Source organism: Talpa occidentalis, unplaced genomic scaffold, assembly GCF_014898055.3.
Source record: "Talpa occidentalis isolate TD23 unplaced genomic scaffold, MPIMG_talOcc4v2.1 talOcc4.8, whole genome shotgun sequence".
NCBI classification, from domain to species: domain Eukaryota; kingdom Metazoa; phylum Chordata; class Mammalia; order Eulipotyphla; family Talpidae; genus Talpa; species Talpa occidentalis.
In genome coordinates this window covers 1,057,406-1,080,884 of record NW_023605194.1, presented here as the reverse complement: position 1 = coordinate 1,080,884, position 23,479 = coordinate 1,057,406, and the positions used below count along the sequence as shown (strand labels likewise).

The 23,479-nt window shown below is 58.9% G+C and overlaps 1 protein-coding gene across 1 annotated transcript in view; it reads left to right on the top strand.

Moving 5' to 3' along the window:
- The window catches only part of MGMT (O-6-methylguanine-DNA methyltransferase), a 117,365-nt gene that overhangs the window by 80,615 nt on the left and 13,271 nt on the right, over positions 1-23,479 (top strand). The window contains exon 3 of the mRNA XM_037496906.1: positions 12,193-12,353. Coding sequence (XP_037352803.1) covers positions 12,193-12,353 — 161 coding nt within the window. The remainder of the gene's footprint in view (positions 1-12,192; positions 12,354-23,479) is intronic.

Below are 23,479 nucleotides of genomic sequence, written 5' to 3'. Positions count from 1 at the left end.
GGGAGGGGCGGCCTACGCACCGCGTCACTTGCAGACACCGAGACTTTTCATTCGGGTCGCTGAATCGGACAAGCTGAGGAAAGCGAGACAAACCACTTAAAACCCACCGGCGTGGAGACCGGCCCGGGGGGCGCAACGGAGACTCGGTAGTTCCTGGAAGGGGAATCCCTCCCCGAGGCATCCGCCCACCCGGGGACGTGGGGTGGCCTGGAGGGAGGTGGGCAGAGTCCAGCACCCCTTGCCCAGCCTGCTGCGGCCATGAGGCCTCCCAGGTCTGCCCTTGTGCCCCGGTGCTGGGGGTACCTGGACCGCCGTGGCCGGAAGATCAGCTGAGGCAGCTTCTGCCCCGCTCGGCCTGACTCCCTGTCCTCTTCGGGGGCTCCCTGGCCTGTAGCCCCCCCCAAACACTTGCCCGGCGTGGTGTGACATCCGCGTGGAGTCGGTAACGAGGTCTGTCCAGCAAGCCGGGCAGCGTTCTCCCGGCATGTGTGGGGAGCGTCTACGGAGCCCAAGCAACCTGTGCAGGCGCGGGGCCCGCCGGCTCTGCTGAAGGATGAGAGGGCGCCGCCCTCCCAGGAGACCAGAGGCAGAGAAGCTCTGGGCACTCTGAGCCCAGCAGCAGGGGGACACTCCTGGTCAGGTGGTGCAAGACTCGAGGGCACGTCTCTGGGGGGTGTGTTGTGGTCAGCACATGGGGGGTGCTGCTGGTCAGCTGGCAGGGGCCCGGTGGCAGGCAGGGAGGCCTGGGAGGGAACCCTGGGGAGGAGGTAAGTGGCGGAGGCCCACGCTGCACGCCTGGCCCGAGGAGGGGCATGTCCACAGGGACAGGCAGTGACCACGGTCCTGGGAGCAGCGCGGTGCTGATCCAAAGGTGCGTGAGGAAAAGCTGGAGTTGCCCAGACTCGGCCCTCACCCAGGACAGCAGCGGCTGGACACGGGCAAGGCTGGGGGATGCGGGCGGGGTCTGGGAGTCAGGTGCGCCTGGAGAGACCAGCCCCACGACTCCAGCTTCGTGTCTGGGACACGGAAAGGGCACCCTTAGGTGGCTGGGAGCAGCTTGACTGCCACGGCGTCCAGGGCAGGCGGGTCCAACTGCATGTCCTGCTGGGGCTGGCATGTCTAAGCACGTCATGGAATCACGATTTTTTTTAAATGACAGCTTTATTTTTTTTAAAGGTTTATTTATACAAAAGCTGGGGTGCAGGCCAGATGTGCGGGGGGGTTGAGAGGATTCACCAGAGACAGAGTGGGGAGCAGAACAGGCAGACTGATGAAACACACTGCTGAGGGGAGCAGCGGGGAGACAGGAGGGGTCTGCTGCACCCTGTGGGTTGCTCCAAGGCCACCTGGGATCAAACCCGCGCTGGGGAGGCCTGAAATCACAGTTTTAAATGAAAATACAGGCCAGTGGAGGTGAGTCTGCGGGCGGGGGCGGCCTGCCCGGCCCTGAAGCTGTGTCGTGGGGGCGCGGCTCGCGCCGTGGGGACAGCATGGGGGTCTCTGCTGTTCTTGCAGTTTCTCATCTCCAAATAGAAAAGCTTTAGAACTTGAGGGCGACAACTTGCCAGTTGCGAAAATCAGAAGGAAGCTGGGCCCGAGGGGGTGAGCGGGTCCCAGCGTGGGCGCCCCGAGCACCCAGGACGAAATCAGAGCTTCCAGGCTGACCCTCCCGCTGCTTCAGGCCGGAGGAGACCTGCGCTGGATTCGCGCGAGCTGCACACGGCGCTGCCTTTGACTTCTCCCGTCCTCACCTTGGGCTGCGACGACTGCAGTGTGGCCGGGGAGGTCGGGGCTCCCCCGCGGGCGCCTGGGGAAGGAAGACAGGCTCCCTGTTATTGACAGCACCAGATTTTACTTGGGCCGTGTGTGCCCGTGTGCGGCCTGTCGCCTGGCTGCGGTGCCAGCAGAACACGCCGACATCGGGCCCTGCCACAGAGCCCGACCCGGGAGCACCGAGTGAGTGAGACCCGCCAGTCGAGGGCTGTCCCCGGAACCCCTCTTGGACGGCAATAATCTGCTCCTGTAATTGCTGTGGAAAAGGGAAATCCCCTGAGACGTTACATCTAATCATTTATTTATAACCCGAGGATGGCAGTCTGCAGAACACGCGCTGGGGTCAACTCTGTGCTCAGAACAGTTGCCTACTGTTTACATTTCACAGTGTGTTTTGTCGCAGCACCTCCAGCCCCCCGATCACAGTGCACCCGCTTGCTGGGGCTGCTCGGCCCGGCCCAGCCCCTTCATTATGGTGCCGCGCGGAGCCGGTCCCCTCTGTATTAGCTGAAATATGCATGTTTTTCCATCTCATTAATTCAGTCTACATACAATTAATTTTTGCCTATTAATGAACCCCTCGTGTTGGTGACAGCTAGCCAAACCACTTCACCTGGTGAGGAAGAGAACGCACACGTGGAAATCTCCAGCCCTCGTCTGCATCTTTATTGTCGCGTCTGCGGGTTAGAGGGTGTTGCTGCGTAAATCAAGCATCGCAAGGAGACGTGACCTGCTAAGGAGTCGGGGTTGAGCTGGCTGCTGGGGCCGTGGTGTTCATCACCCCCCCCCCGGGTTTGCAATGGACAGGCACTGCCCCATCCTGGCGCCCTGGACTCCTGGCCGCGGGGGCCTTTGTGGACACCTGTACTGAGCGTGCTGAGTGATCTGCTTCCTTTCCACAAACCTAAATCCTCACCTGGTCTGACACCCCTGAAAGGACACGTCCTTTGTGTGTTTTCCAGTCTCATAATATCTTTAAAATACCTGCTAAAGCTGCGCGTGAGAGCAGGGGTGTGCATGCGGTAACTTCTTTTGCTGAGGATAAAGGAAAATACCGAGAATCAGCCTGGAGCCTTGAGGTGGGGAGGAAGCACCCCCTTGGGGCATGCACGGGAGGCGGGCGACCCCCGGGAGGCTGGGTTTGCTCTCTGATGCGCCTTTGTGGGGAGAGCGGCCCTGTGGGCGCTGGGAGTCTTACACGTCCTGCCTGGATTTGTGAAAAGTGCAGCCGCAGCTCACAGCGAGCACCCACAAGGGGCCCCGCGTCGAGCCCTGAGCTCTCTGGCGTGGTGGGACGCGCTCTGCGGGGCTGTGTTTGTGGGAGGCAGACGCCACGGCTGGACGGAGGATCTGATGCCGTCATCGTGGGAAAGCTGCGGAGAGCCTCTCCCGGGAGGTCTGGAGGAGTGATGTCCCATGAAGGCTTCCAGACTGCTCTGTGATGAGGTTTAGCCGGTGTCACTGGTCAGCGAAACGGGAAGCAGGTGCTCGAGTCAGACATTCCACTTGCCGACTTCCGAGTGTGCGGGGGCAGCGTAGGGGCTGCGGCGATGGGGGATGTTTGGTCAAGGACATTCCGCCGGGAGGCGTGAGGCGTGAGCGAGCTCAGGGTTTAGGCGCGGCCCCCCGGCCAGGTCCCGGCCTCTCCTCCCGCCCTCTCCCGGCTGGTCCCGGCCCCCCCTGGGCAGGCCGCTCCCCAGGGTCCTTGCCCGCCTGTGGGTGGGTGGCGGGAATTCTTCACTCTGGGCATTTCTGGAACATTGAGTTGCGCATTGCTGCTGTGCTCTGAGATGGTTCAGAGAAAGCCGTGCCCGTGGCAGGCAACCTCAGAGGCCTGGCCGTGGCCCTGGAGGTCAGCAGACCGGGGTGGACGCCGCCAGGCCCTGCGCTGCTCAGTCAGAGGAAGCTTCCGCGCGGTGCTCGCGCCCACGTAGGCCCTGCAGGACCTCACCCTCCTGGTTCGGGGTTGGTGATCGTCTTCCCGCCCCGTTGGCCTTGACTGCCGCAAGTTCCAGGCGACATCCCCAGGCGGGCCTCGCCAGCCGTCTGCCACCGCCTCATGCCACTTTCCATGTCAGTTGTGAAGGAAATGACTCCTCCGGCTTCAGAAGCTTATTTCAGTCTGTTCTGAGAAAGCCGGTGACTCCGGGCTTATGTCCGAAGCCACAGACACAGGCGTGGGGGCCTGGGGCCCAGTGGGCACCAGCTCGGCCTTCAGCTGCTGGTCATACATCAGGTCAGAAGGAAAGTGAAAAGCCGGGGTCTTGACCCACACCGGCCCCTACGGGGCCCCTGGGTGGCCGGAGTCCACCCCTGCACCGAGGCTGGTGAGTCTGGCCTGGAGGTGGCCACAGGTCTGGTTTCTCCGCCTCCCCCCGTCCTCGGGTGGGAGACTCGCGGCAGCAGCGCGGGAGCCCCAGGGAGTGAGTGTGAAGGGTGAGGACAGACTGGGGGCCAGGACGGGCGCCCCAGGCATCCGGAACAGGTGCCCTCTGTCCCCCGGCCTGGCAGCCCCAGGCTGTGTCTCGGCTCGGCCCGACCAGGGGCATGACCTCCAGTGCCCACGCCCGGAGGGGACGCTGCACCTCTGCCAGCCTGGCCGGGCCGTGCCCGTTGGCGTCCATGCCCTGAGCTGGGCACCACCCTGCAGGGGGTAGAGGGGCGGAGGGCTGCGGCCTCTGCATCCGCCAGCAGGTCCGTGCTGGGCAGACCCCGGGGCCACCGTGCTCCCTTGCAGCTGGGGGTGCAGAGGTGAAGTCATTGCTCTAGAGTTTTTTTGGTTTTTAGAAAAACATCTGTTTCTTTTTGATCCTTTGTTTCTTAAAATGTTCAACAGAGTCACACATTTCTAGTATATGTATTTTATTTCACTTTTTTCCCATAAAATGTTTAATTGCAAATGGCAGGCAGAGCAGTTTGCAGTTTTTCTGAGCTTCGGGGTTCAGCTCCAGAGCCAGCCTCCCCTGGAGTTGCCGGGTTGGTTCTTGGAAATAGTCGGGGTTTCGCATCACCAGCGTCATAATTAGCAAGAAAACGGTCCGTTCGGATGAGCTGAGGACTGTACCTCGAAGGACACGTTGGCCGCAGAGACGTTCTCAGACCGACGCTCCCATTCCCACAGCGTCTTGGAGAGGGCGGAGGGTGGAGCGGTCCTGCCTTCGCTCTCCTGCGTTACCGCTGCTCCCCGGGCCTCCGGCTCCTCTGCTGGGTGGGGCTGGCGGGTGGACACTGCCGGGAGCAGTTTGGATTTGAATCTGGGGCCCCTGCAGGGGAGAGGCCCAGCGTGGAGCCACGGGAGGGAGCCCTGGAGAGCGCGGGGGCCCGGTCCGTCTGCTGGGGGCAGAGGAGCGCCCTGGGCACAGTGGGGTCCCGGCTGGCGTGAGCTCTATGCGAGGCCAGGGCCCTTGGGGGGGGACCCAAACATGCGTGGGTGGGTTTGGGGTGCCCGTTGCTGTAGGCAGCCGTGTTGGGGGCCAGTGGGCTCCAGGGCCTGTGCTGAGGGGCTGTGCTGGGAGGGAGGGGTCGGTGGTCTCAGCGGGGCCTGGGCCCTCATAGAGTCTGTTCCCGGGACCTGGGGCCTCAGGGGTGTGTGCCTGCGCGTCACCCCGGAGCTGCGCAGCCCCGAGGCCCAGGCTGCCGTCAAGCCCAGTGCCTGAGGGGCATGCGAGCAGGACATGTGCCCGAGGGGCCGCCGCGTTCCAGGGGTGCTGGGGATTCGGACCAGAAAAGAGAGTGTGCAGAGCGGTGGGGTTGCCTTGGGCACAATGAGGGGCCCCAGAGACCCCATGTGCTGGCAGGGAGGGCACCAATGGGAGGGCAGGGACTGGCGCCTTCAAGCCGGCCCCAGCACCCCTGCTGTCCTGAGGCTCGGGGAGGGTGTGGGGTCACCCCCAGGCCCAGTGCTCCGGACGGGTCCCCCGGCTGCAGGCTTGCTGCCCCCTTGTCCCGGGGTCAGGGTGCACTGTCCCCGCGCGCCGCCCTGCCGCGATGCCCGGCCGCCTCTCCTCCCCGGGCCGTGCGTGGGTCCAGGCGGCGCTCGCAGCCCACGGCCCAGGGCCCGCCGGCGACAGCTCCCCGCCGCGCTGAGGCCTGAGAGGAGGGAGAGGCGTGTGAACTCGGACGCTGCGACCTGCTTGGACTCCAGGTCGGTGCTTTCTCCAGGGAACCTCGGCCGGCTGGCTCCGCAGCGACACGCGTCCGCCCGTCCTCGCCGCTCACCTGCGGGCCGCTCACCTGCCGGCGCCCTCTGGAGCCGCGACGCGCCGGCTTCCCGCTCGGACGTAACTGGGGGCGCCGCTGCCCGCTCTAGGTGGGGGGGCCTCGGGGTGTAGCCGACCCGGTGGAGCACCCTGGGAGGACGCAAGGAGCCGGCGCGGCCCACGGCCGGGCTTCCAGCCTGAGCTCGCCTCCCGGGCGGGTGCTGCGACAGAGCTTGCTGAGGAAGGGCAAATGTTCTCTGCTCCTTGTAATCTGCTTCTTGCAGATACTCGTACTCTGGAAAAAAGATTTATTTTAATAATGTGAGTTTTGGTTTTTTTCTGTAGTTAGCGTTGTTTTATGGCGCTCTGTCCTTGCCAGAAAGCACATTTTAAGAGTTTCAATTCAAAATTAAATATGACCTCAGTGTTTTAAAATACAATTACATTAACTGTCCATTTCATAGTTGCTTAAGATTTTTTTGGCCACTAATGCACAGTCAATATACTTCTCTGATATTAAATGCAGTGTTTGCGCCGGGCCCCGGCTAACGTGTTCCAGCTGCAGCCCTCGGCGCAGCACAGAGGCGCCCCGGGAAAGCGGCCGGGGAGCGGGGTTCCCAGGACACGCTGGGGGTCGCTCACGTCAGAAGCCGCGCGTTTCTTCCAGCCCTGCGCTGTGTCTGACGACGGGGGTGTCTGGTGCTTGTGGAGACCTGCAGGCCGCGGTTTCCTGCCAGGACCCCGAGAGCCAGGGCTGCGGACGAGGCCGTGGAGGCAGCACTAGCCCCGCTGGGAAGGGGAAGCAGCTCCTTATCTTAGGGGTCACGGGGAGACACGCCCTGCTGGGAGGCGCATCCTTGTCCCCACGGGACCCTGTGCTGGGGCCGGCAGGGTCCGCTCTGCGAGCCAAGCCCGGCGGGGTGTGAGCCAGCCCGAGTGCCGAAGGGGGCGCCGCACGGGCTGAGGAGAGCGAGACCCGCTCCTTAACAGGGACGATGGGTCCAGCCCCCTCACGGGGAGACGGGGTGCTGGGGGACTCGGGCTGCCTGTGTCCGCTGCCCTCCTGCCTCCCGGAGTGGACTCGGTCCTGGGGCGTCCAGCCCTGCTGCAGCACCGGCAGGGGCGTCAAGGGGGTGCAGGGGGCCTCCCCACTGGGACCCCGTCCTGCTATCATCCGGCTGGTGGCCTCCTCGACTCCTCCAGGGCAAGTGCTGGGTGTGGGCAGTGGCCAGACTGGACACCACTGACCGCGCAGAGGAAGGCCCAGCCCCGGGGCTGCCGCTTCCTGTCACGTTCTTGGATAAGTCCGGCGTGCGGGTGGCGGCCTCCCGGCGGGAGCGAGACACAGACGCCCCGGAGCAGGGGCCCGCGTGTGTCTGCAGGGCCACGGTGGTGACATGGGCAGCGAGGCCTCGCCCTCGGCTTCCAGTGCTCTGATACTCGGCGGCCGACTGTGCGGCCTGCAAGGCAGGGAAATGCAGCCTTCGCCGTTGGGAGTCTTTGTGGCACCCTCCGCCCCCGGGAGCTGTTTTCCGCAAATTGTTCATTGGAAAAGCGGAATCCGGAATGCGCCAGCGCCCCGCCAGCCCCTGCGTCTCGCTGCCCGACCCAGGCCGTGGCCGCCCCGGCACCTGGACCCGCCATCCAGGCGCCGGATAGAAAGACACCTTCCAGGGCGGGATGCAGGGCCGCTGTCCAGGCCTCACAGTGCTCTCCTCGGAAGCTTCCAGAATACAACAAGTAGAGTCGACACTCAGACCCCCACTGTCCCTGAACAAGAGGCCGGTGCGCCAGATCTTAGTGCTGTGGACTAGGGAAACCGCACAGAGATCACAGGAAAGACACAACCGCTGTGGGCAGTGTCTGTGCCCCGGAGATGGCGCAGGCACAGGACCCCCCCGGGGCGGCTCCGTGGCCACTTCAAAGACACAGCAAGCCCCTGGCCTGTGGAAGTGTCCGGAGAGTAAGGTCTTTGGGCTCAGACTCTGGTTCCATCCCTGCTCCGTCCCTTCTGTGCTGGTTGCCGCTCCCGCGGGGCTCTGGCCGGGCCCCTTCCAGGACACAGGCCGTCCCCCCAGGGGTCTGGGGAGGAGCAGACAGAACAGTGTCGGCCGCACCTCCACGCGGAGCAGCGGTGATGGTTCCCGGGGCAGTTCACTGGGCGGGCCCTCGGCGCCGTCCCGGGAGCCCGCTCTCCAGAGCCCCGCCGTGCCGTGGAGGTGACGCGGAGACGCCCTGGGGTGCCCTCGGGTGCCGGCTGCTGGTTGGTGCCGGACACTGCCGTGGCTCACGAAGAGGCGGCCCTGGTCTCTGCCCCAGCTCCGCTCCCCCCGGGGGCCCTGCAGCTCCCTGGCTGCCATTGTGGCCAGGCCCCACCCCAGGCCACGTGTCCCACGTCTGTGACCGGCAGCCTGGTGGACATCCCGTCTCCTTTCACCGTTGGTGGCCATGGGGCCTTTCAAGGCGCAGCACGGTGGGCAGCCCTCGGCGCCTTCTCCTCTGCCCTGCCTCGGGCTCAGACCTTGCCCTCCTTACCTGCATCGGCCCGGCCAGGCGCTGCGTGCGGCTCTGAGGGCCTCGGGCACGGCCCTGAGGGTGCTTGGCCCGGAGAGGGAGGGGCCGGCGGGGGTGCTACCATGAGTGGCTGCTCCCCGTCCACTTTCCCCGCGTTGCCCTGAGCGTCTCCCACCTCGAGTGCCCAGCGCCCCACTGGAAACCCCCAGACTCTGGACATGCATGACTCCCCATGGGCTGACTCTGTCCTGTCCTGAGGGTAGGGAAGCTTTGCTGAAGAACGGGAAGCTGCGAACCCCAGAGCCCTTTGGGGGAACAGCGTGCCATTGGGAGTACCAAGAATTTGATAAGGTTGATGGAGTGACTCTTTAAAGAGAGTTTTATATTTCTACAGATTTTTCCAATAAATGAACTAAATTTGTCCTTATGGGCAAGAGTGGAAAAAACCTATTTAAGCAACAATTTGATGAGGAATTCCTATTCTTCTTTTACGTTAGCTGCTGTCTTTTTAACAGATTCCATTGCTAATGGATAAACATTTTATTTATAAGAAGCTAAATTCTTTGGGAAAGAGGAATCTACCTCTCCAAGTGTGTCCGACCTTCCGCACTCACCGCGCCGTGGTGGAAATACACCTCCCAGACCAAGGCTACCGGAACTCTTCATATGCCACACTTACAATATTAATAACAGCGTTTCTAGAAGTTGTCACGTCAAGTAAAAGATCTTCATTCCAGGCTGTCTTTTGGGGCCACATTGAGACTAGATGCATGCATTTAATAAATTGTGGTCTCAAGTAGTCATTTTTGTAAATAATTAGTTTCAGCGAAAGAATAAGTTAGCATATTGTATGCATCTAATGTTGCAATGTACACACAGCAAACTTTGCTATTAATCAACAGTCAAGCCCCGCAAGTGGGTCTCATACATAATGAATTGTGCTTAAACCTCCTGGGTTTCTTGATAGAAAAATAAAAGAAAACACAAGTGTAGTAGGCTTTTGAATAAAATTTAACTCGATTGCTCTGCATCCTGTAATTGTTTTGGAATCATTAGGGACCTGATAATTCATCTATAGTTTTGGGGTGTTTTTATCTTCATCTGTCAAATAGTAGAGGTTTTTAATGATATGTTCAAGTCTTGATAAAATACAGTTTTCCTTTTAACCATTTGAACATTTAAGGGATAAAGTAAATAGCCTTTTTTAAGGCATTCTAGCCTGCCAAGTGTAGTGTTTAAATTGTCTTTTAAAAACATTTTATTATCGCTGATGTATTTTTAAGAATCAATTATTTTTAAAAGGAAAAAATATACAGTTCTTGCGGCATGAACCGTAAATGGGGAGGATTTGAAAATTTACATAAAATGTTCTGTTCTTGGCAAGAGTTTTAAAACACTACAGTAAATTCCTCTGTGGTCTTACTCTGGTTCTGACATTAATTTGAGCCCCACATTTTGAGGGCTAAGGAGGCCTTTAAAACCTCGCGTACAATTCCTGCAATAGAGCTGTGACCGCCCAGAGCGTGGATGGGGGGCCCAGCGCCTCCTCCCACGGCGACCCCGGCCTCTGATGGGAGCCCCGCGGGGACCACAGTGCAGCCCGGTGGGCTGAGCAGAGGCCGGACGCTGCGTGGCTGCCCGCGGCCACCGACCAGGCTAGACAGCACCTCGCTGGGGCCGCGTGTGCTGGGAAGGAAGCCCCTGCGCCCGCGGCCCAGCGCCTCCAGAACGGGCTGCCGCCACCCCAGCACCGCCCTGCGCACCGGCTCCTCGTCTGGCCCACGCGTCCGCATGGCTGTTCCCACTCACACTCTCCCTCGCACAGTGGGGCACGCCTGTCCGCATGCTGTGCGAGAAACCAGTGAGGGGCACAGGCGGCGTCACTGAGAAGGGCTCGGGGGCGGGCAGCGCAGGAACCCAATGCTGGCTGGGGGCTGCTGCCCAGGCTGGGGTGCTCCTCACGTGCCCCACACTGCCATGTGGGCCAGGCCCCACTGTCCCTTCTGTTCTTTCGACCCCAGAGGTGGCCAGTGGGCCAGTGGGGCTCTTGCAGAAACCCTGACGCCTGGGGCTGGGGCTGTGCATGCCGCGTCGAGGTGTCTAGGCCCGCTCCTGGCACAGGGGAATGGTCTCAACAAAGCACGTCCATTCTGCAGCCACCAGCCAGCCCGTGCCCAGCATGTGGGGACAGGCAGCGTGGCGCTGTTGTCTGGGGTGTCCTCAGCGGACCTGAGCCGACTGGCTGCTGGGCAGGTCTCAGGCAGGGTGGTCACTGCCTCATCTGCCTTCTGGCGACATCAGCCCAGGCTCGGTCTGCTGGCCACGGGCTCCCAGGGCCGGCCACACGCCTGGCCCCAAGGCCAGGTGCCCAAACCGGGGACTTGGCCACAGGTGCTGGCAGCTCAGCGCTGGGCAGCTGCTGGCCCCGGAAACACGGGGTGGGCTTCACGTGCGCGGCCAGGGCCCTTAATTGCGGGGGTGCGGGCTCGTGGGCAGGGGGCCTGGAAACACCCCGCAACGAGGCGTGTCCACACTGCGTGGTGCCGTCACGCGGCTCTCCCGGGAGCGCCGGCCAGGCTGGGGAGAGGGCAGGGCGGAGAATAAATTTCATTTTATTGTAGAAATGGAAATTTGTGTCATGGCTTTAAAAATCTGTTTTATGTGTGTGTTTAATGCCATTCATTTTAAATGTAAGATCATAAATCCTGGCTTTGGAATCAAAGCTGTTTAATTACATTTCACCCATGAACAGTTATCTAATGCCAATAGAGAAAGAGTTAAACAGGAGAACTACAGAGTAAATCAGAGGTTGAGATCTTTAGCACAAGCATAAAAAATCAATTTAAGATGAATTTTACTACTATAAAAATTCTTCAGATATCCTGTTAAGAGCAGGAGCGGCTGGGAAACAGCTTTCCTTTCAGTCCCCTCGGCAGCAGGAAGCCGCTCCGACCCCCCCAGCACCCAGGGTCCCCGTGCCACTCGGAGGGTCTCCGGCAAGGCGTCGCTCGTGAGGAGAGCGGGCAGGAGCGCTGACCGAGGCCCGTCCTCCTGGACGCCTTCGCAGCGGCCTCCCATGAGGTCCCCCCGCCTGGCAGGCCCATTTCCTCCCATTCGATGTCCGGGCACCCCAAGAGTCATGGTGTCCTCCTACCCCAGACCTTCCCACCTGACCCCCCACTCCCAGGAACAGCAGGTGCTGCTGTCCAGGCCGTCCAGGCTCCCTGGGGCCTGGCGAGACCCGCGCCCGGGGGCAGCAGGAGTCTCAGGCAGGCGACCGCAGTGGGTTTAACCGTGGGGCAGAGAACAGGGGCACACGGCCCAACCAGCGGGGTGAGCTGACCCAGGGGGGTCCCAGGCACAGAAGTTGGGGCCTGAGTGTGCCCCCGAGGAGCCCCAGAGGCCGCACTCGGGCCTGTGAGGCATAGCTTGGGGCCCCAGCGCCATCCCCACCCCCCCGTAGCATCCTGGTCAGTATTTTAGATGTGACCACTCGGTGGTGTTACAGATGACCACAGCTGCCCTGAGCTCAGTCCTACGGCGGCTATGGGTCCCGGGGATGGTGGCCCGAGAGAGGCCTGGCAGCCACCGCTGCCGCCATGCTGCCCCTGCCTCGCCGGCCCCAAGCCCAGGAACCCGCGCGGCTTTCCTCCCCGGACGCTGGCGAGGCCTGGGGATTCACCAAGCTCCTGTGCTCCTTTTACAGCCCCACCACGGCCCCTGAGGCCCCCGAGCCACCCGACGGACCTGCGGAGGCGCCCGAGCCGCTGGAGCAGTGCGCGGCCTGGCTGCAGGCCTATTTCCAGGAGCCCACAGCCGTCGCAGACCTGCCCCTGCCGGCTCTCCACCACCCCGTCTTCCGGCAAGGTCAGTACCGCGTGCCCGGGCGCCGCGCCGAGTGCCGGCTCTGACTCTCGCGCCCCACGGCTCGTTCTCCCGACGGCACCCACCGGTGCTCTGGCGTGGTCTGGCGGGCGTGTGAGCCCGCATCGCTCCGCAGAGACGGTGATTCTGGGGCTGTTGTCCTGCCAAGGAGAGAGCGGGGCGTATCCTCGCTCCCGGTCAGCTCAGCTGCCGCTCCCGGGCCAGGCCTGCGAGTGGGTTTTCACGCTCAGCTGCGGCTGTGAGGCTGAGGGGTGTCGCCCCTCCCCAGCTTTAAAGGGCTTTCGTCATAACTGGGTGTTGACATGATGATTTCTTGGCACCCGCTGATGTGCCCCTGGGGGGTATATTTCCTGTGTTGATGTGAATTTTCGTGGTTGAATTTGGGTGTGGCCCCATCTCTGCGTCCCTGGAGTAAACGGGTCCCGGCGGGATGTTAGTGTGTTGCTGGATTGGTTTGCTAAGACTTTGTTGAGGATTTGGGGAGCTTTGACGTCCTTCGGCGTGTGTTTTGTTTGCATCACACTCTTCTCCTGGAGCCAGGCCGGGGCTGCCTCTTCCGCCTGGTGTCAGGTGGAGTTGCGGTGAGCCGTCCCGTGCCCAGCCCGGCTCCTGACCTCCCGCCGGCCCTCGCTGTCGTCCCTCCAGACCACCCCACTTTGTCCAGACCCTTCAGTGCCATGAGAAGCACCGAGTTCGTCTTTTTAGGGCAGAGTAGAGCCGCACGGAAATCCCCCCTTTCCTGTTAAAGCATCGGGCGTTGGAACTGTCGTGGGGTTCAGCTGATCATCTTGAAATTTCCAAAGGCTGGTTAGTGACAAGCTAATCACCTGGACGTTCCTGGCCAGGAGCGACTGACCAAAGCCACGTGGCCGTTGAGGGTCAGCCCTGGAGGCGGCTGTGAAGGCGCGTTCTCCCTCCAGGCTGTGCGTGACGGGCCTGTCCGCAGCTCGGTGAGCGTCCTGTGGGTGTGGACGGGGCGCACGGCCGCCCTCCAGCCTCGGCCTCCACAGCCAGCCGCCCCCACGCTCTCGCCAAGGTCCGTCATGTTTATTCTTGATTCATTTTTCTCCAAGGAGCGATTGTTTAACAAAGCCATTATTCCTGAGATACACTTTTACATGATGTTTGTCATGAATAACTTCTTTGAACTTCTTTCCCGCTTGTCTCCCGCCCTCCTTTGTTCACTGTGACAGCCGCTGCTCTGGGACGCGTCTCCAGGCCCCGGCAGAGGCCGGCGGCCAAACCCGCGAGAAAGACGGGCCGCGCGTCCCGGGCAGCTCACCGCCGCGGTGGTGTGGGCACTCCCCGCGCCCCCTGTCCGGGCGAGGCCCTCGCGGGCGAGGCTGTCCAGGCTGCAGGGGGCGGACACACCCGCCGAGGCCTGGTGCTGGAGGTGCTGTGGACACCCCTGGGGTCCCTGAGCCGGGAGTGGGGTGGACCTCGGCGTCCCTGTGCCGACTCCCGGATGAGGGTGTTAGCAGGCGGGGCTGAGTTGGCTTCCTAAAGCGACCACAGTGCTCCCTTTCAGCAAAATGTTTAATAATTCCTCTGCCACAGCCGTCATCTCGTGGCTGTGAGACCAGTCGTGTGTGCGTGTGTGGAACCTGCTGGCTGGAGGTTAAGATCCGTCACTTCCACTGCTGAGCCTCAGAGAGGATTCTCATGTGTGTCTCTCTCAAACCCACCTTGGGCCTCTCCCAAAGCCCTGCCCGGGAGTTCCTGGGAAGGCCCCATCGGGGGAGAGTTCATTGATGCCCCCCTGTGCCCCGGGTACCCTCCTTCCAGGTGGGTGTGGACAGCGGGGGCAGCCGCGCCATCACAAGGGGTCCTCGCCACGGTCCGCCCCTGGGAGAGCCCAGCGCAGCCCCCTCCAACCAGGCAGCCCTCAGGCACAGCAGCTCTCCCCACCCCGGCTGTCACCCCGTCCAGGGGGCCACGGGGCCGGCCGGGGGACTCCCAGGAAGGAGGCCCAGAGCCCTCCTGCCCAGGGCCCTGCAGCTGCGCAGCCCCTCACGCTGGCTCTCGGGGTGGGGGGCGGCCCAGTGCACCGCGGGGTGCTGGTGGGGGGCTTCCTGGGAGCCCCCAGTCTGCAGGGAGGAAGCTCAGCCTGCTCAGGCTGTGGGCACTGATACGCCTCCTCGGACTGAAAAATAAAATGCCAGTTGGAAGCCGCAGCTGAAGTAGGGAGTGTGCTCCCGGCTCCGACTGGCAGCCGCCGCAGCCCCAGCCTTGAGCGCGGCGCTGTAGAAATCGCTGACCTTGCCGAGGACCACCTGGCGGAGCCCGGAGGTTGGCGAGCCCTGCGATGCCCGCTTATTGATCAGGACAAGCTGACAACACTGCACTTAAATTAAGTGGGGAAGAAACAGCTGGGAAATGCGCGTCCTCCAGCCCTAGAGCCGCTGTTCGGGCCCGAGATGTGGCAATCCGGCGCCAGGCTTGCAGAGGCTGACGCTTGTGCCCCGAGCCCGGCCTGCCCCTGGACGCAGGCCCGAATGAGGGGGCGGGAGCACGGGCAGACGCCTGCACTCGACACGGAGGCGGAGCCGCGCCCTTCCCACCGTGGAGACTGAAGCCCGACGCGCCCTGTGGCTTCCAGGCAGGCGGGGAAGGTGGCAGGAGCCCCGGGAGCCAGGGCGCTGGGCGGGGAGCAGCCGGGGTCGGGTGGGCTCCCCTGGGTCATTTGTCTGCCACCGACTCATCAGGACTCAATTAACCTGTCCCTGAGAATCCTCTCCGAAGGGCCCGGTGCTGGCCTGGGTGCTCCCTGCCATCCCTGCCAGGGGCCTACGCTCCTGGGGACCTGCCCCATGGGCGGGCCCCGGACCTCCCCTCCTCCTGGCGGCCTGGCCCTGGTGCTGGCTGGCCCCAGCCCTCCGGGGACAGAGTGTCAGTCACCGGGTTCGTGTTGGGGTGCCCTGGGCGGGGGCTCCTGCCCAGCAGGGTCACCTCTGCAGGGAGGCGCTCGTGGCCAGCGCTGGCGCGGCCAGCGTAGAAATTGACACAGTCCCCTCAACTCCCTCCTGCCACCGCCTAACGTTCTGGCCCAGCCGGGCACTCCATGGGCCAGAGTGCCAGAGGCAGAGATGGCGCAGGTCTATCCGTGCTTGATTGCCCAGTTTCACTCCTGGCCCCACCACCAGCCCCCACCCTATGCAGCCAGATCTTGGACATGGAGTTTTGTAGTTTCGACTCAAGCAAACATCTTTTCCTCGTTGCTCTTGTGTCCCAGACCTTCATGGCTGCATGTGTCAGAATAATCTGGAAGCCGTCTCGCCGCGTCCTGACTGCAGTGTCCGCACGGCTCACCTCCCTACCACGTAGCAAGGACCTTGGGCGGACATCGCCGTGCACGCGTGTCTGTGTGTGAGCACACTTGTGTGTCTGTGTGTGTACGTGAGCACACGTGTGTGTCCATGAGTGTGTGTGTTGCCTGCTTTAAGCATCGGTGCTCCAAAGACTATCTGCCTGGCCCAGCTCTGAGGAGCCTGCCGTGCTCCGCCCTGCTCAGCTGGATCGTTCTCACGAGCTGCGCCGTAGACACGTATGTGTGTGGTTTAAAAGTGCTTTGCTGTGTGGTCTGGGTGGTTGACAACACCAGTAAGTCTAGGAGGCCTCCCTGACCCAGACCTTCGCCAGGGAAGAGGGGGGCTGGCCAGTGTGGGGCTCACCGTCCGGATTTGAAGGCGGGAGCGAGAGGCGGTGGTCCGCGCCTCTGCGGCCGGGTCGCCTGTGCTGGAGGACGGTCCCCGCCCAGCATCTGGGCCTTGCCTGGTTCCGACTCTAGGATGCCCCCTGGGCAGTCTTAACAAAGCTGACCAGAACTTGAGAAGATACCCGATTTCCTTTGGCAAAAATGTACTTTTTGCCAAAAAATAAAGCTAGCTAACAAATTCCAGGTTCTTCCAGGACCCGGGAGCAGTGGAAGTGGACAGTGGATGGCCCGAGGCTGCCCTGGGTTCTGGTGTCCACGCCCAGCACGCAGAGCCCTCCCCCAGTCGGCAGCGCCAGGGGGTCCTGGGCCTTGTCTAGTGAAAGTTTCACCCTAAATCCAAGGGGTGGTCCGATCCTAAGTTCCCCGAGGTTTCCGTGAGCCAGGCAAAGACTATGAACATGAGGATGCCTTCGCGTACAGCCCGAGGTCAGTCAGCATAATCCAGCCGCGCGAAAGGTGGCCACGGGGTTGCCGGAGAGCCAGCTGCTCCGAGGCCTTTAGGGAAGGAGAGAGCGTCTGCTGCGGACCCGCGGCGCTTACGGTGCTGGCGCGAGTGTAGGTCTTGCTCTCATGGAAATACCTTCAGGTGTGACGGTGGGCGCTCCACGGCGATCACTCAGCAAACTGGCGACGTCTGAAGACTGTCCCCCTATGCTGGCTCGCGGGGAAGACGCCGTCGGCCGCGTCCTCATGCTGGGCTGGGGCGGTCACCTCAAGAAAGCAGCAGGGAGGGCCTCCCCGGTGGCGCAGAGGTTGAGCACTGTGTTGCGGGGCTGCCCGCGGCTTCTGCAGTGCCGGTTCGATCCCCGGCTGCTCCCCGGCCACCGGAGGAGGGTCCCACATGGCGCGCAGACCTCTCCTGCCGCCCGCTGCTCCCCTCAGCAGTGTCCTTCGGTCCTTCTGCCTGCTCTGCTCCCCGCTCTGGCTCTGGTGAATTCTCTCACCCTCCCGCGCTTCTGACTGTGCCCAGTGCTTGTATAAATAAATAAATAAATCTTTAAAAAAAAAAAAAAAAAGCAGCAGGGGCGGGGTCTCTGCCCCCAGCAGATGCCAGCTGCGTTTCGCTTTCTTCAGTAATTCATCCAAAATGGGTTTTGAAATTTTGAAGTTTTTTATCAAGCATATGTGTGGGGGGGGGTGGGCGGGGAGAAGACACTTGGCCTGTAAAACTGTTCATACGGTTGGTCGTGGCGTGCTGCTGCCAGGGCAATGCTGATTCTGCTTGTTACACAGTGTCCCGTGTCCCCATTCGATAGGCACTGGGAGCGGCCTAGCAAACATAAACGCAGGCGGCCCAGTTACCTGTATTTATAGAGAAGGTGATGGTTTAATAAAAATGTGCGTGGACTTAGACTGTAATCACCAGTGTTAAATGCATGTAAATATTAATACAAAGTTAATGGCACTAATGCTATAAAACTATCTGTAGGAGCTGGAAGCACAGAGCTGTTAACTTAGATGCTTTACACACGTGATTTTCACCTGTAACTTTTACATTCAAGCTGACTCAGTATGTAAGATCCGTGCACATCCGTCCCCCCTTAGAGTTTTTGCTCTGCAGTGCGGAGCAGGACAGCCCTCATCTGCACGCAGGGCGGTCAGCTCCTCAGGAGGAGCACAGCGAGCTGGGCACCAGGACAGGGGTTGGGCACTCAGGGGGCCGGGCACCGAGACAGGGCTGGCCCTGAACAGTGGAACATGTGGGAGCAACACTGGCGAGCAGGGTTGGAGGGCGGCGGGGTAGCTCCTAAATATGCCCCCACCTCAGCCCAATTGTGTTCCTGCCTCCCCGGGGCTCAAGCAACATCGGTGGCGTTTGGGGAGTGGTATCTGGCGAGCCTGCCCCTCCTCCACCATAAATATGTAGTGTCTTCGTTTCTATGGCAACTACTTTTCCTTGAGTACTGCTGTTAATTGCACAAAACGCACATTGTGTGGCGAGGCCCCCTAGATCTGTGAGCACACTCTGGTCACCTCCTTTTCTCAGATGGCGCGGCCCCGCCCGCTCGGCGGCACCTCCTCAGCCTCCCGGTGGCTGTGGACACCGGCCTGGAGCCGGGAGCCATGGGCTTGCTGGCAGGACGGGGTGTCCATGTCCCTTCCTCTGTTCAGCACAGAAATATGCAAGAAGCAGCGTACATGGCATGACCCCCTCCCCTCGCTCCCCAAGAATCAGGGCCCTGCAGCTCAAGCAGCTAATACCCGGGGCCGGCCAAGCAGTGGGAGAAGCGGCACCGGTGATGACAGGTACAGGGCGGCCCGCGCCCCTCGGTGCCACACCGACGTTACTTGGTGAATCGCATCCTGGAAAATAACTGTGGAGGAGCCAGATCGGTTTAAAAGAAGATAACAAAATGGTTTAAGCTACTTAGGTTGAATGCCAATTATATTTTAATATTCAACTGAGCATATTTTACTAAGAAAAAAGGCCGCGTTGACGCATGCATAACTCACCGGCAGCGTCGGCCAGCTGTGCCAGCCCTCTCCCGGAATCACTTTGTGCATTTTAGTAGCATGGTAATTTAGTGGAGAACTACCTGAGTGATGGCATTTTCAATGAGCAGGTAATCTACAGAGAATTTTTATATGGTTATGAGTTCTGTGCTTCAGCCCGGCAACACAAAAATACATCAAGACCAATTACGGTATCAACTTTCAGTGTGGCGGCCTTGCCACGCGAGCGCATGTATTTCTGCCCCAGGCATTTCAAATTGCATCTAATTTGAAATCTTTGGGGTTTTAATTAAATTTCAGAATATATGGAATTCTTCATTAGTACCTGCTCTGAATAGCAGATTACCCTCCTCGCCGTCTCTCGTTAAAGACGTCGGCTGTGGTAAATAGCATGTTCAGGAACTGATCATTTGCGGGGCCTGGGTGTTGGAACAGAAATAGTGAAATGCAAAATAATATCAAAAAGATTATTAGTCCAGGGAGAGTCTCTTGATTTGTATTTTAATGGAATTTTACATTTCTCTTAATGATTTGCAAATTGTCCTCTGATTATAAGATGCATTAAGCTTTTCATTTTAATGGCAAAGACACAGCCATTAGCAGGATTTTCCCTGGTCTTTCTAGGGCACTTCCCTGCAGCAGGTAAATATTGACACCTCCAGTCGCTCCTCGCAGCCCACCTCTCAGGCCCACGCTGGGCTGGGGGCTCCGCGCGGACACCCGGCCGGGGGCCCTGACTCCACTCCCGGCCACGTCACCGTAGCCAGCACGCAGGGTCTGGTTTTGAGCTGTCCTGGGGCGGCCATGTCTGACTGTGCCGGAGCGATGCACTCGAGTCCTGTCAGTGGCCCGGCCCGTGTTAGTAAGCACGAGGCTCCCAGTGCTCCCAGCGCCAGCCTCGCCCGGGCAGACGGCTGGTGGGAGGGGCGCGCCCGTGCCCGGTGGACACTAGGGCAACGTCACACCCTGCATCTGGCTGGCTGCCTGAGGTCCCAGCGCAGTGAGGCGCCCGGCCCCGCGGGCCGCTGACCCCGGCTGAGCTGTACGACCCCCAGCAGGGGCGCCCGCCTTTGGCTCGGCCTGGGAGATAAAGGCTTAGCTTTCAGGCCACGCCTCTGGCCCCCTAGGGTGCGTGTGATTTCCTAGCTGGGGCTCCGAACAGAATGATGTCTCCTGCTTCTGTTCGAGGTGCTTGGCAGCTTTTGGCTTTGACCTGCCGCAGCCCTGGTGTGGGAGGCCTGACTCCGAGGCCCCGGCACTGTTCCTCAGAGACCTTGGGAAGCCAGCATCCCGTTGGCTGTGTAATTAGGGAACCCAGGCTGCCCATTGAGGCCAGTCAGGCCCACGGCCCCGGTTCAGGGCAAATCCTTAGCCAAAACAGCTGAGCTGAGGGTCCTGTTTCTACACAGCTGTGCTCGGCTGCTTACCTTTTCCAGGGGTTGGAGCTGACGAGGCCTCTGCCCTGACGACAGGTGGTGTCCTCCGAGCCTGGGAGCTGCCGTGTGCACCGCATGGGAGTGCCCCGCGCCTGGGACCCTGCTCAGGGCAGGCTTTTAGGAGGTCTGCACAGCCTGTGTAGCGCCTGGGGAACAACCCACAAAAGTCTCCACACTGAGCAATGGCCACGTGGTGTGCAGAGCCAGCGCCACCTCTGACTGCCAGGGCAACCTCAAATGCACCCAAACCCACTGTCATCATTAGCATTGGCAGCCTCCGTATCCCGCAGCACGGCAGGGGGTGGGGGGGCCGGCAATCCAGGCCAGGGGACTCCTTCCCCACTTGGCTTGTGGAAGTCGCCTGCTGGGTGCTCGTGGTGTCCCCGTGTGCAGACATCCCTGGCCTCCTTGGTGTCCGATCTCTTACAAGGACACCAGTCACACTGGCTCAGGGGCCTTCTGTGGCTTCATCACCTCTGGAAAGGCCAAGTGGGCCACGTTCTTTCGGAGTTTATATCCCGGTGGGTATTTCTTCTTCCCTCTTCTGTGTTAAAATTTAATTGTCGGGGGAAAGCAAGAGAGTTACGTTAAATATCTGAAAACAGTGAAAAGGGGACAAGAGGAACCGACTGAGGAGTCTCATTAAGAGTGGTGGTTAAGCACATTGATGGCAGGCTGAAGGCCTCACTGTTTTTAAAAAAGTATTTGGGATGGTTTGCCTGGTACAAATAATAAAAGGAAGAATCATTTACCTGCTCAGGTTAAAAATGGAACTAGCCAGTGCTGTTGTGGTGGCTTGTGCCCCACCTGCCTCCTGCTGCCCCGCCCCATGGTGTTCGTGTGACGTAAGCCCACGAGCAAGGTACCGCCTCTGTGACTGTCTCTCGGTCAGCACTTTTACGGGTCTCTTCTATCTTGAATCCTGTAAATACTTCCCTGGTGATGACTGTTTCATGAAGATGCCGTGATTTGTTCACTCTCCTCTGTCAAAAATGGGTTCTCCTCATTTTTGCTTTTATAGTAACAGTGCTGCAGACATTCTGGTGCATGTGTCCTCGTGGGGCAGGTGCCTGGGATCTGGGCATCTGGGAACAGAGGACTGAATACGAGGAAACTTCCAGGGGAGGGTTTAGGAACCACTATGGGGCTCCCCATGAGTCTGTTGCAAAATATAAGCTGCCTTGTGCATGGGGAAACCAGGGAGACCAGGCAAGCAGCTGCTGGGAACTGAAACTGAACGATTCCCAGGGCATGTGCGTCACCAGAAGTGGAAAGTATGTGGGAAAGTATGATTTTTCACTTAGTTTTCCTTAAAAGATGGTTAACAGTCCTTCATAAAATTAGTGATGAATTTTGGGGGTCCACGATAGATATATCTAGAAGTAAATTATAACAATAGCTCAAAAAGGTAAGAGTAGGAAAATGGAAAACACTGCCATAAAGCTCTTAAATTATGAGCAAGTGTGTTATTTGAGGGCAGACTTTGATAAATCATAAGTGTTCTCAAGTCTAGAATGCCATGAGAAAAATAAAGCTAATGTGCATAATTCCTAAGCCAATACAGAAGATAATGTAGAGTATTGACTTTTAAAATAACCTATAAGTAGGGGGGCAAAGGAGAGAACCAAAAACTGATGGGACAAATGCAAGTTGTTACATCAGCCATGTTCATAATTACATTAAATGTAAATGAGCTTAAGATTCAAGTAAAAAGGCATAGATAAGGTAAAAAAGCCAGACTACACTAGATGGTTTCTGCAGTTCACAAATAAGTTAAAGGAATAAAGGAAAATATTTTTTTTTTAAGATTTATTTATCTATACAAGCACTGGGTACAGTCAGAAGCGCGGGAGGGTGAGAGAATTCACCAGAAGCCAGAGCGGGGAGCAGAGCAGGCAGAAGGACCGAAGGACACTGCTGAGGGGAGCAGCGGGCGGCAGGAGAGGTCTGCACGCCATGTGGAACCCTCGCCGGAGGCTGGGGATCGAACCGGCACTGCAGAGACTGCGGGCAGCTTTGCAGCCCAGCGCTCAACCGCTGCACCACCAGGGAAGGCCCCGGAAAATAAATTTAAATGAATAAATTATATGTGTCAGAAAGGAATAAGTACAGCTGCCTTTATTTTCAGGTCACGAGGTTGTTCCCATACACTCATAGAATTTTGGAAATAACTTTCAAAACTAACAAGTGAATTTAACAAGGCTAAGGATAGAATTATAATATATTAAAATATATTTTGTATAATGAAACTAAAATTTAAAAACAATTGCACTTACGGTTGTGTCAAAAAATAGTGTTTGGGATTAACTTCAATGAAACTAGATAACGTGTCTCCACTCAATAATATAAAACAAGACTAAGAAATTAAAGAGGCACTAATAAGAGTAAACACCTTGGTCATTAAAAAGACATTGCCAAGAGGTCGCTTGCCCATGAACTCTACACTTTATTCAGTGCAACAGACTTAAATTCCTAGCCAATTCTAGTTATGTGGAAATGCAAAAAGCCTTGAGAAAGAATGAAGTTGTACGATTTACATCATCTGATTTTAAGTCTTACTGTAAATCTCTAGTAGCCAAGATACCGTGGCTCTGACATAACAGCCAGAACTCAGAGCACGGACGGAGTAGAGGCCTGCTTTTGCAGCCATTTGTCTTTGGAGAAGACCCTGTGTGGATCAAAGAGGAAAGCAAAACCTTGTCAACAAATAGTGCTTGAACTAAAGACCACTTGGAAAAAGAGATTGTCCCCAGCTTATGCCATACAAAAAATTAATTTGAGCTGTATCATGTACCCAGCATAAAGCAGAAACTAAAGCTTTTAGAAGTAATATGGAGATTATTCTCATGACGGGGGTATACATGTTATATAATGTGGTTATACAAGAAAATACCGATAAACTATACCAAAATAAAAGACATTAGGAAAATGAATAGCAAGCCCCCCAGTAAGAGACAAGTTCTGTGACAAGTGTGTCTGACGAAGACCGTACACATGACACATGAGGAGCCGTGACTACAGCAAAGACCATCCTTCATTGGGCTTTCCCAGTAAATGACTGGGTAGAAGATTTAACACTCGCCCCAACCCCCTCCGCAGAGGAGTAGGTGTGCACTGGTCATAAATGCATGAACAAGTGAATTAAAAACACATTACTGAGGCAAGATGGCAGCCTCTGGGGGCAGCTGTCAAGGGACGAAGACCAGTCCTTAGGCAGTGGGCGGCACCACGCAGAGCCCTTGTTTCCAGTTGGGAACAAGCTTGGTGTGGCCTCTGTCGTCAGCCTGCACATCCTCTCCCAGGTGACCGCCGCCCCGGCACACTTGCTTTGACCCCTGACTGCAGGACGGCGGTCGCAGCCAGCTCTCTGCAGACTCCCTTGTGCGCACAGCCTCTCCCCACCCGCCCCCCGAGCATGGGATCACGTGCAGAAAGGCAGACGTTCTTCGCCACTCAAAATGAACTATTTAGGTCTAAACAGAACAGGTATCTGTGCGATCTGT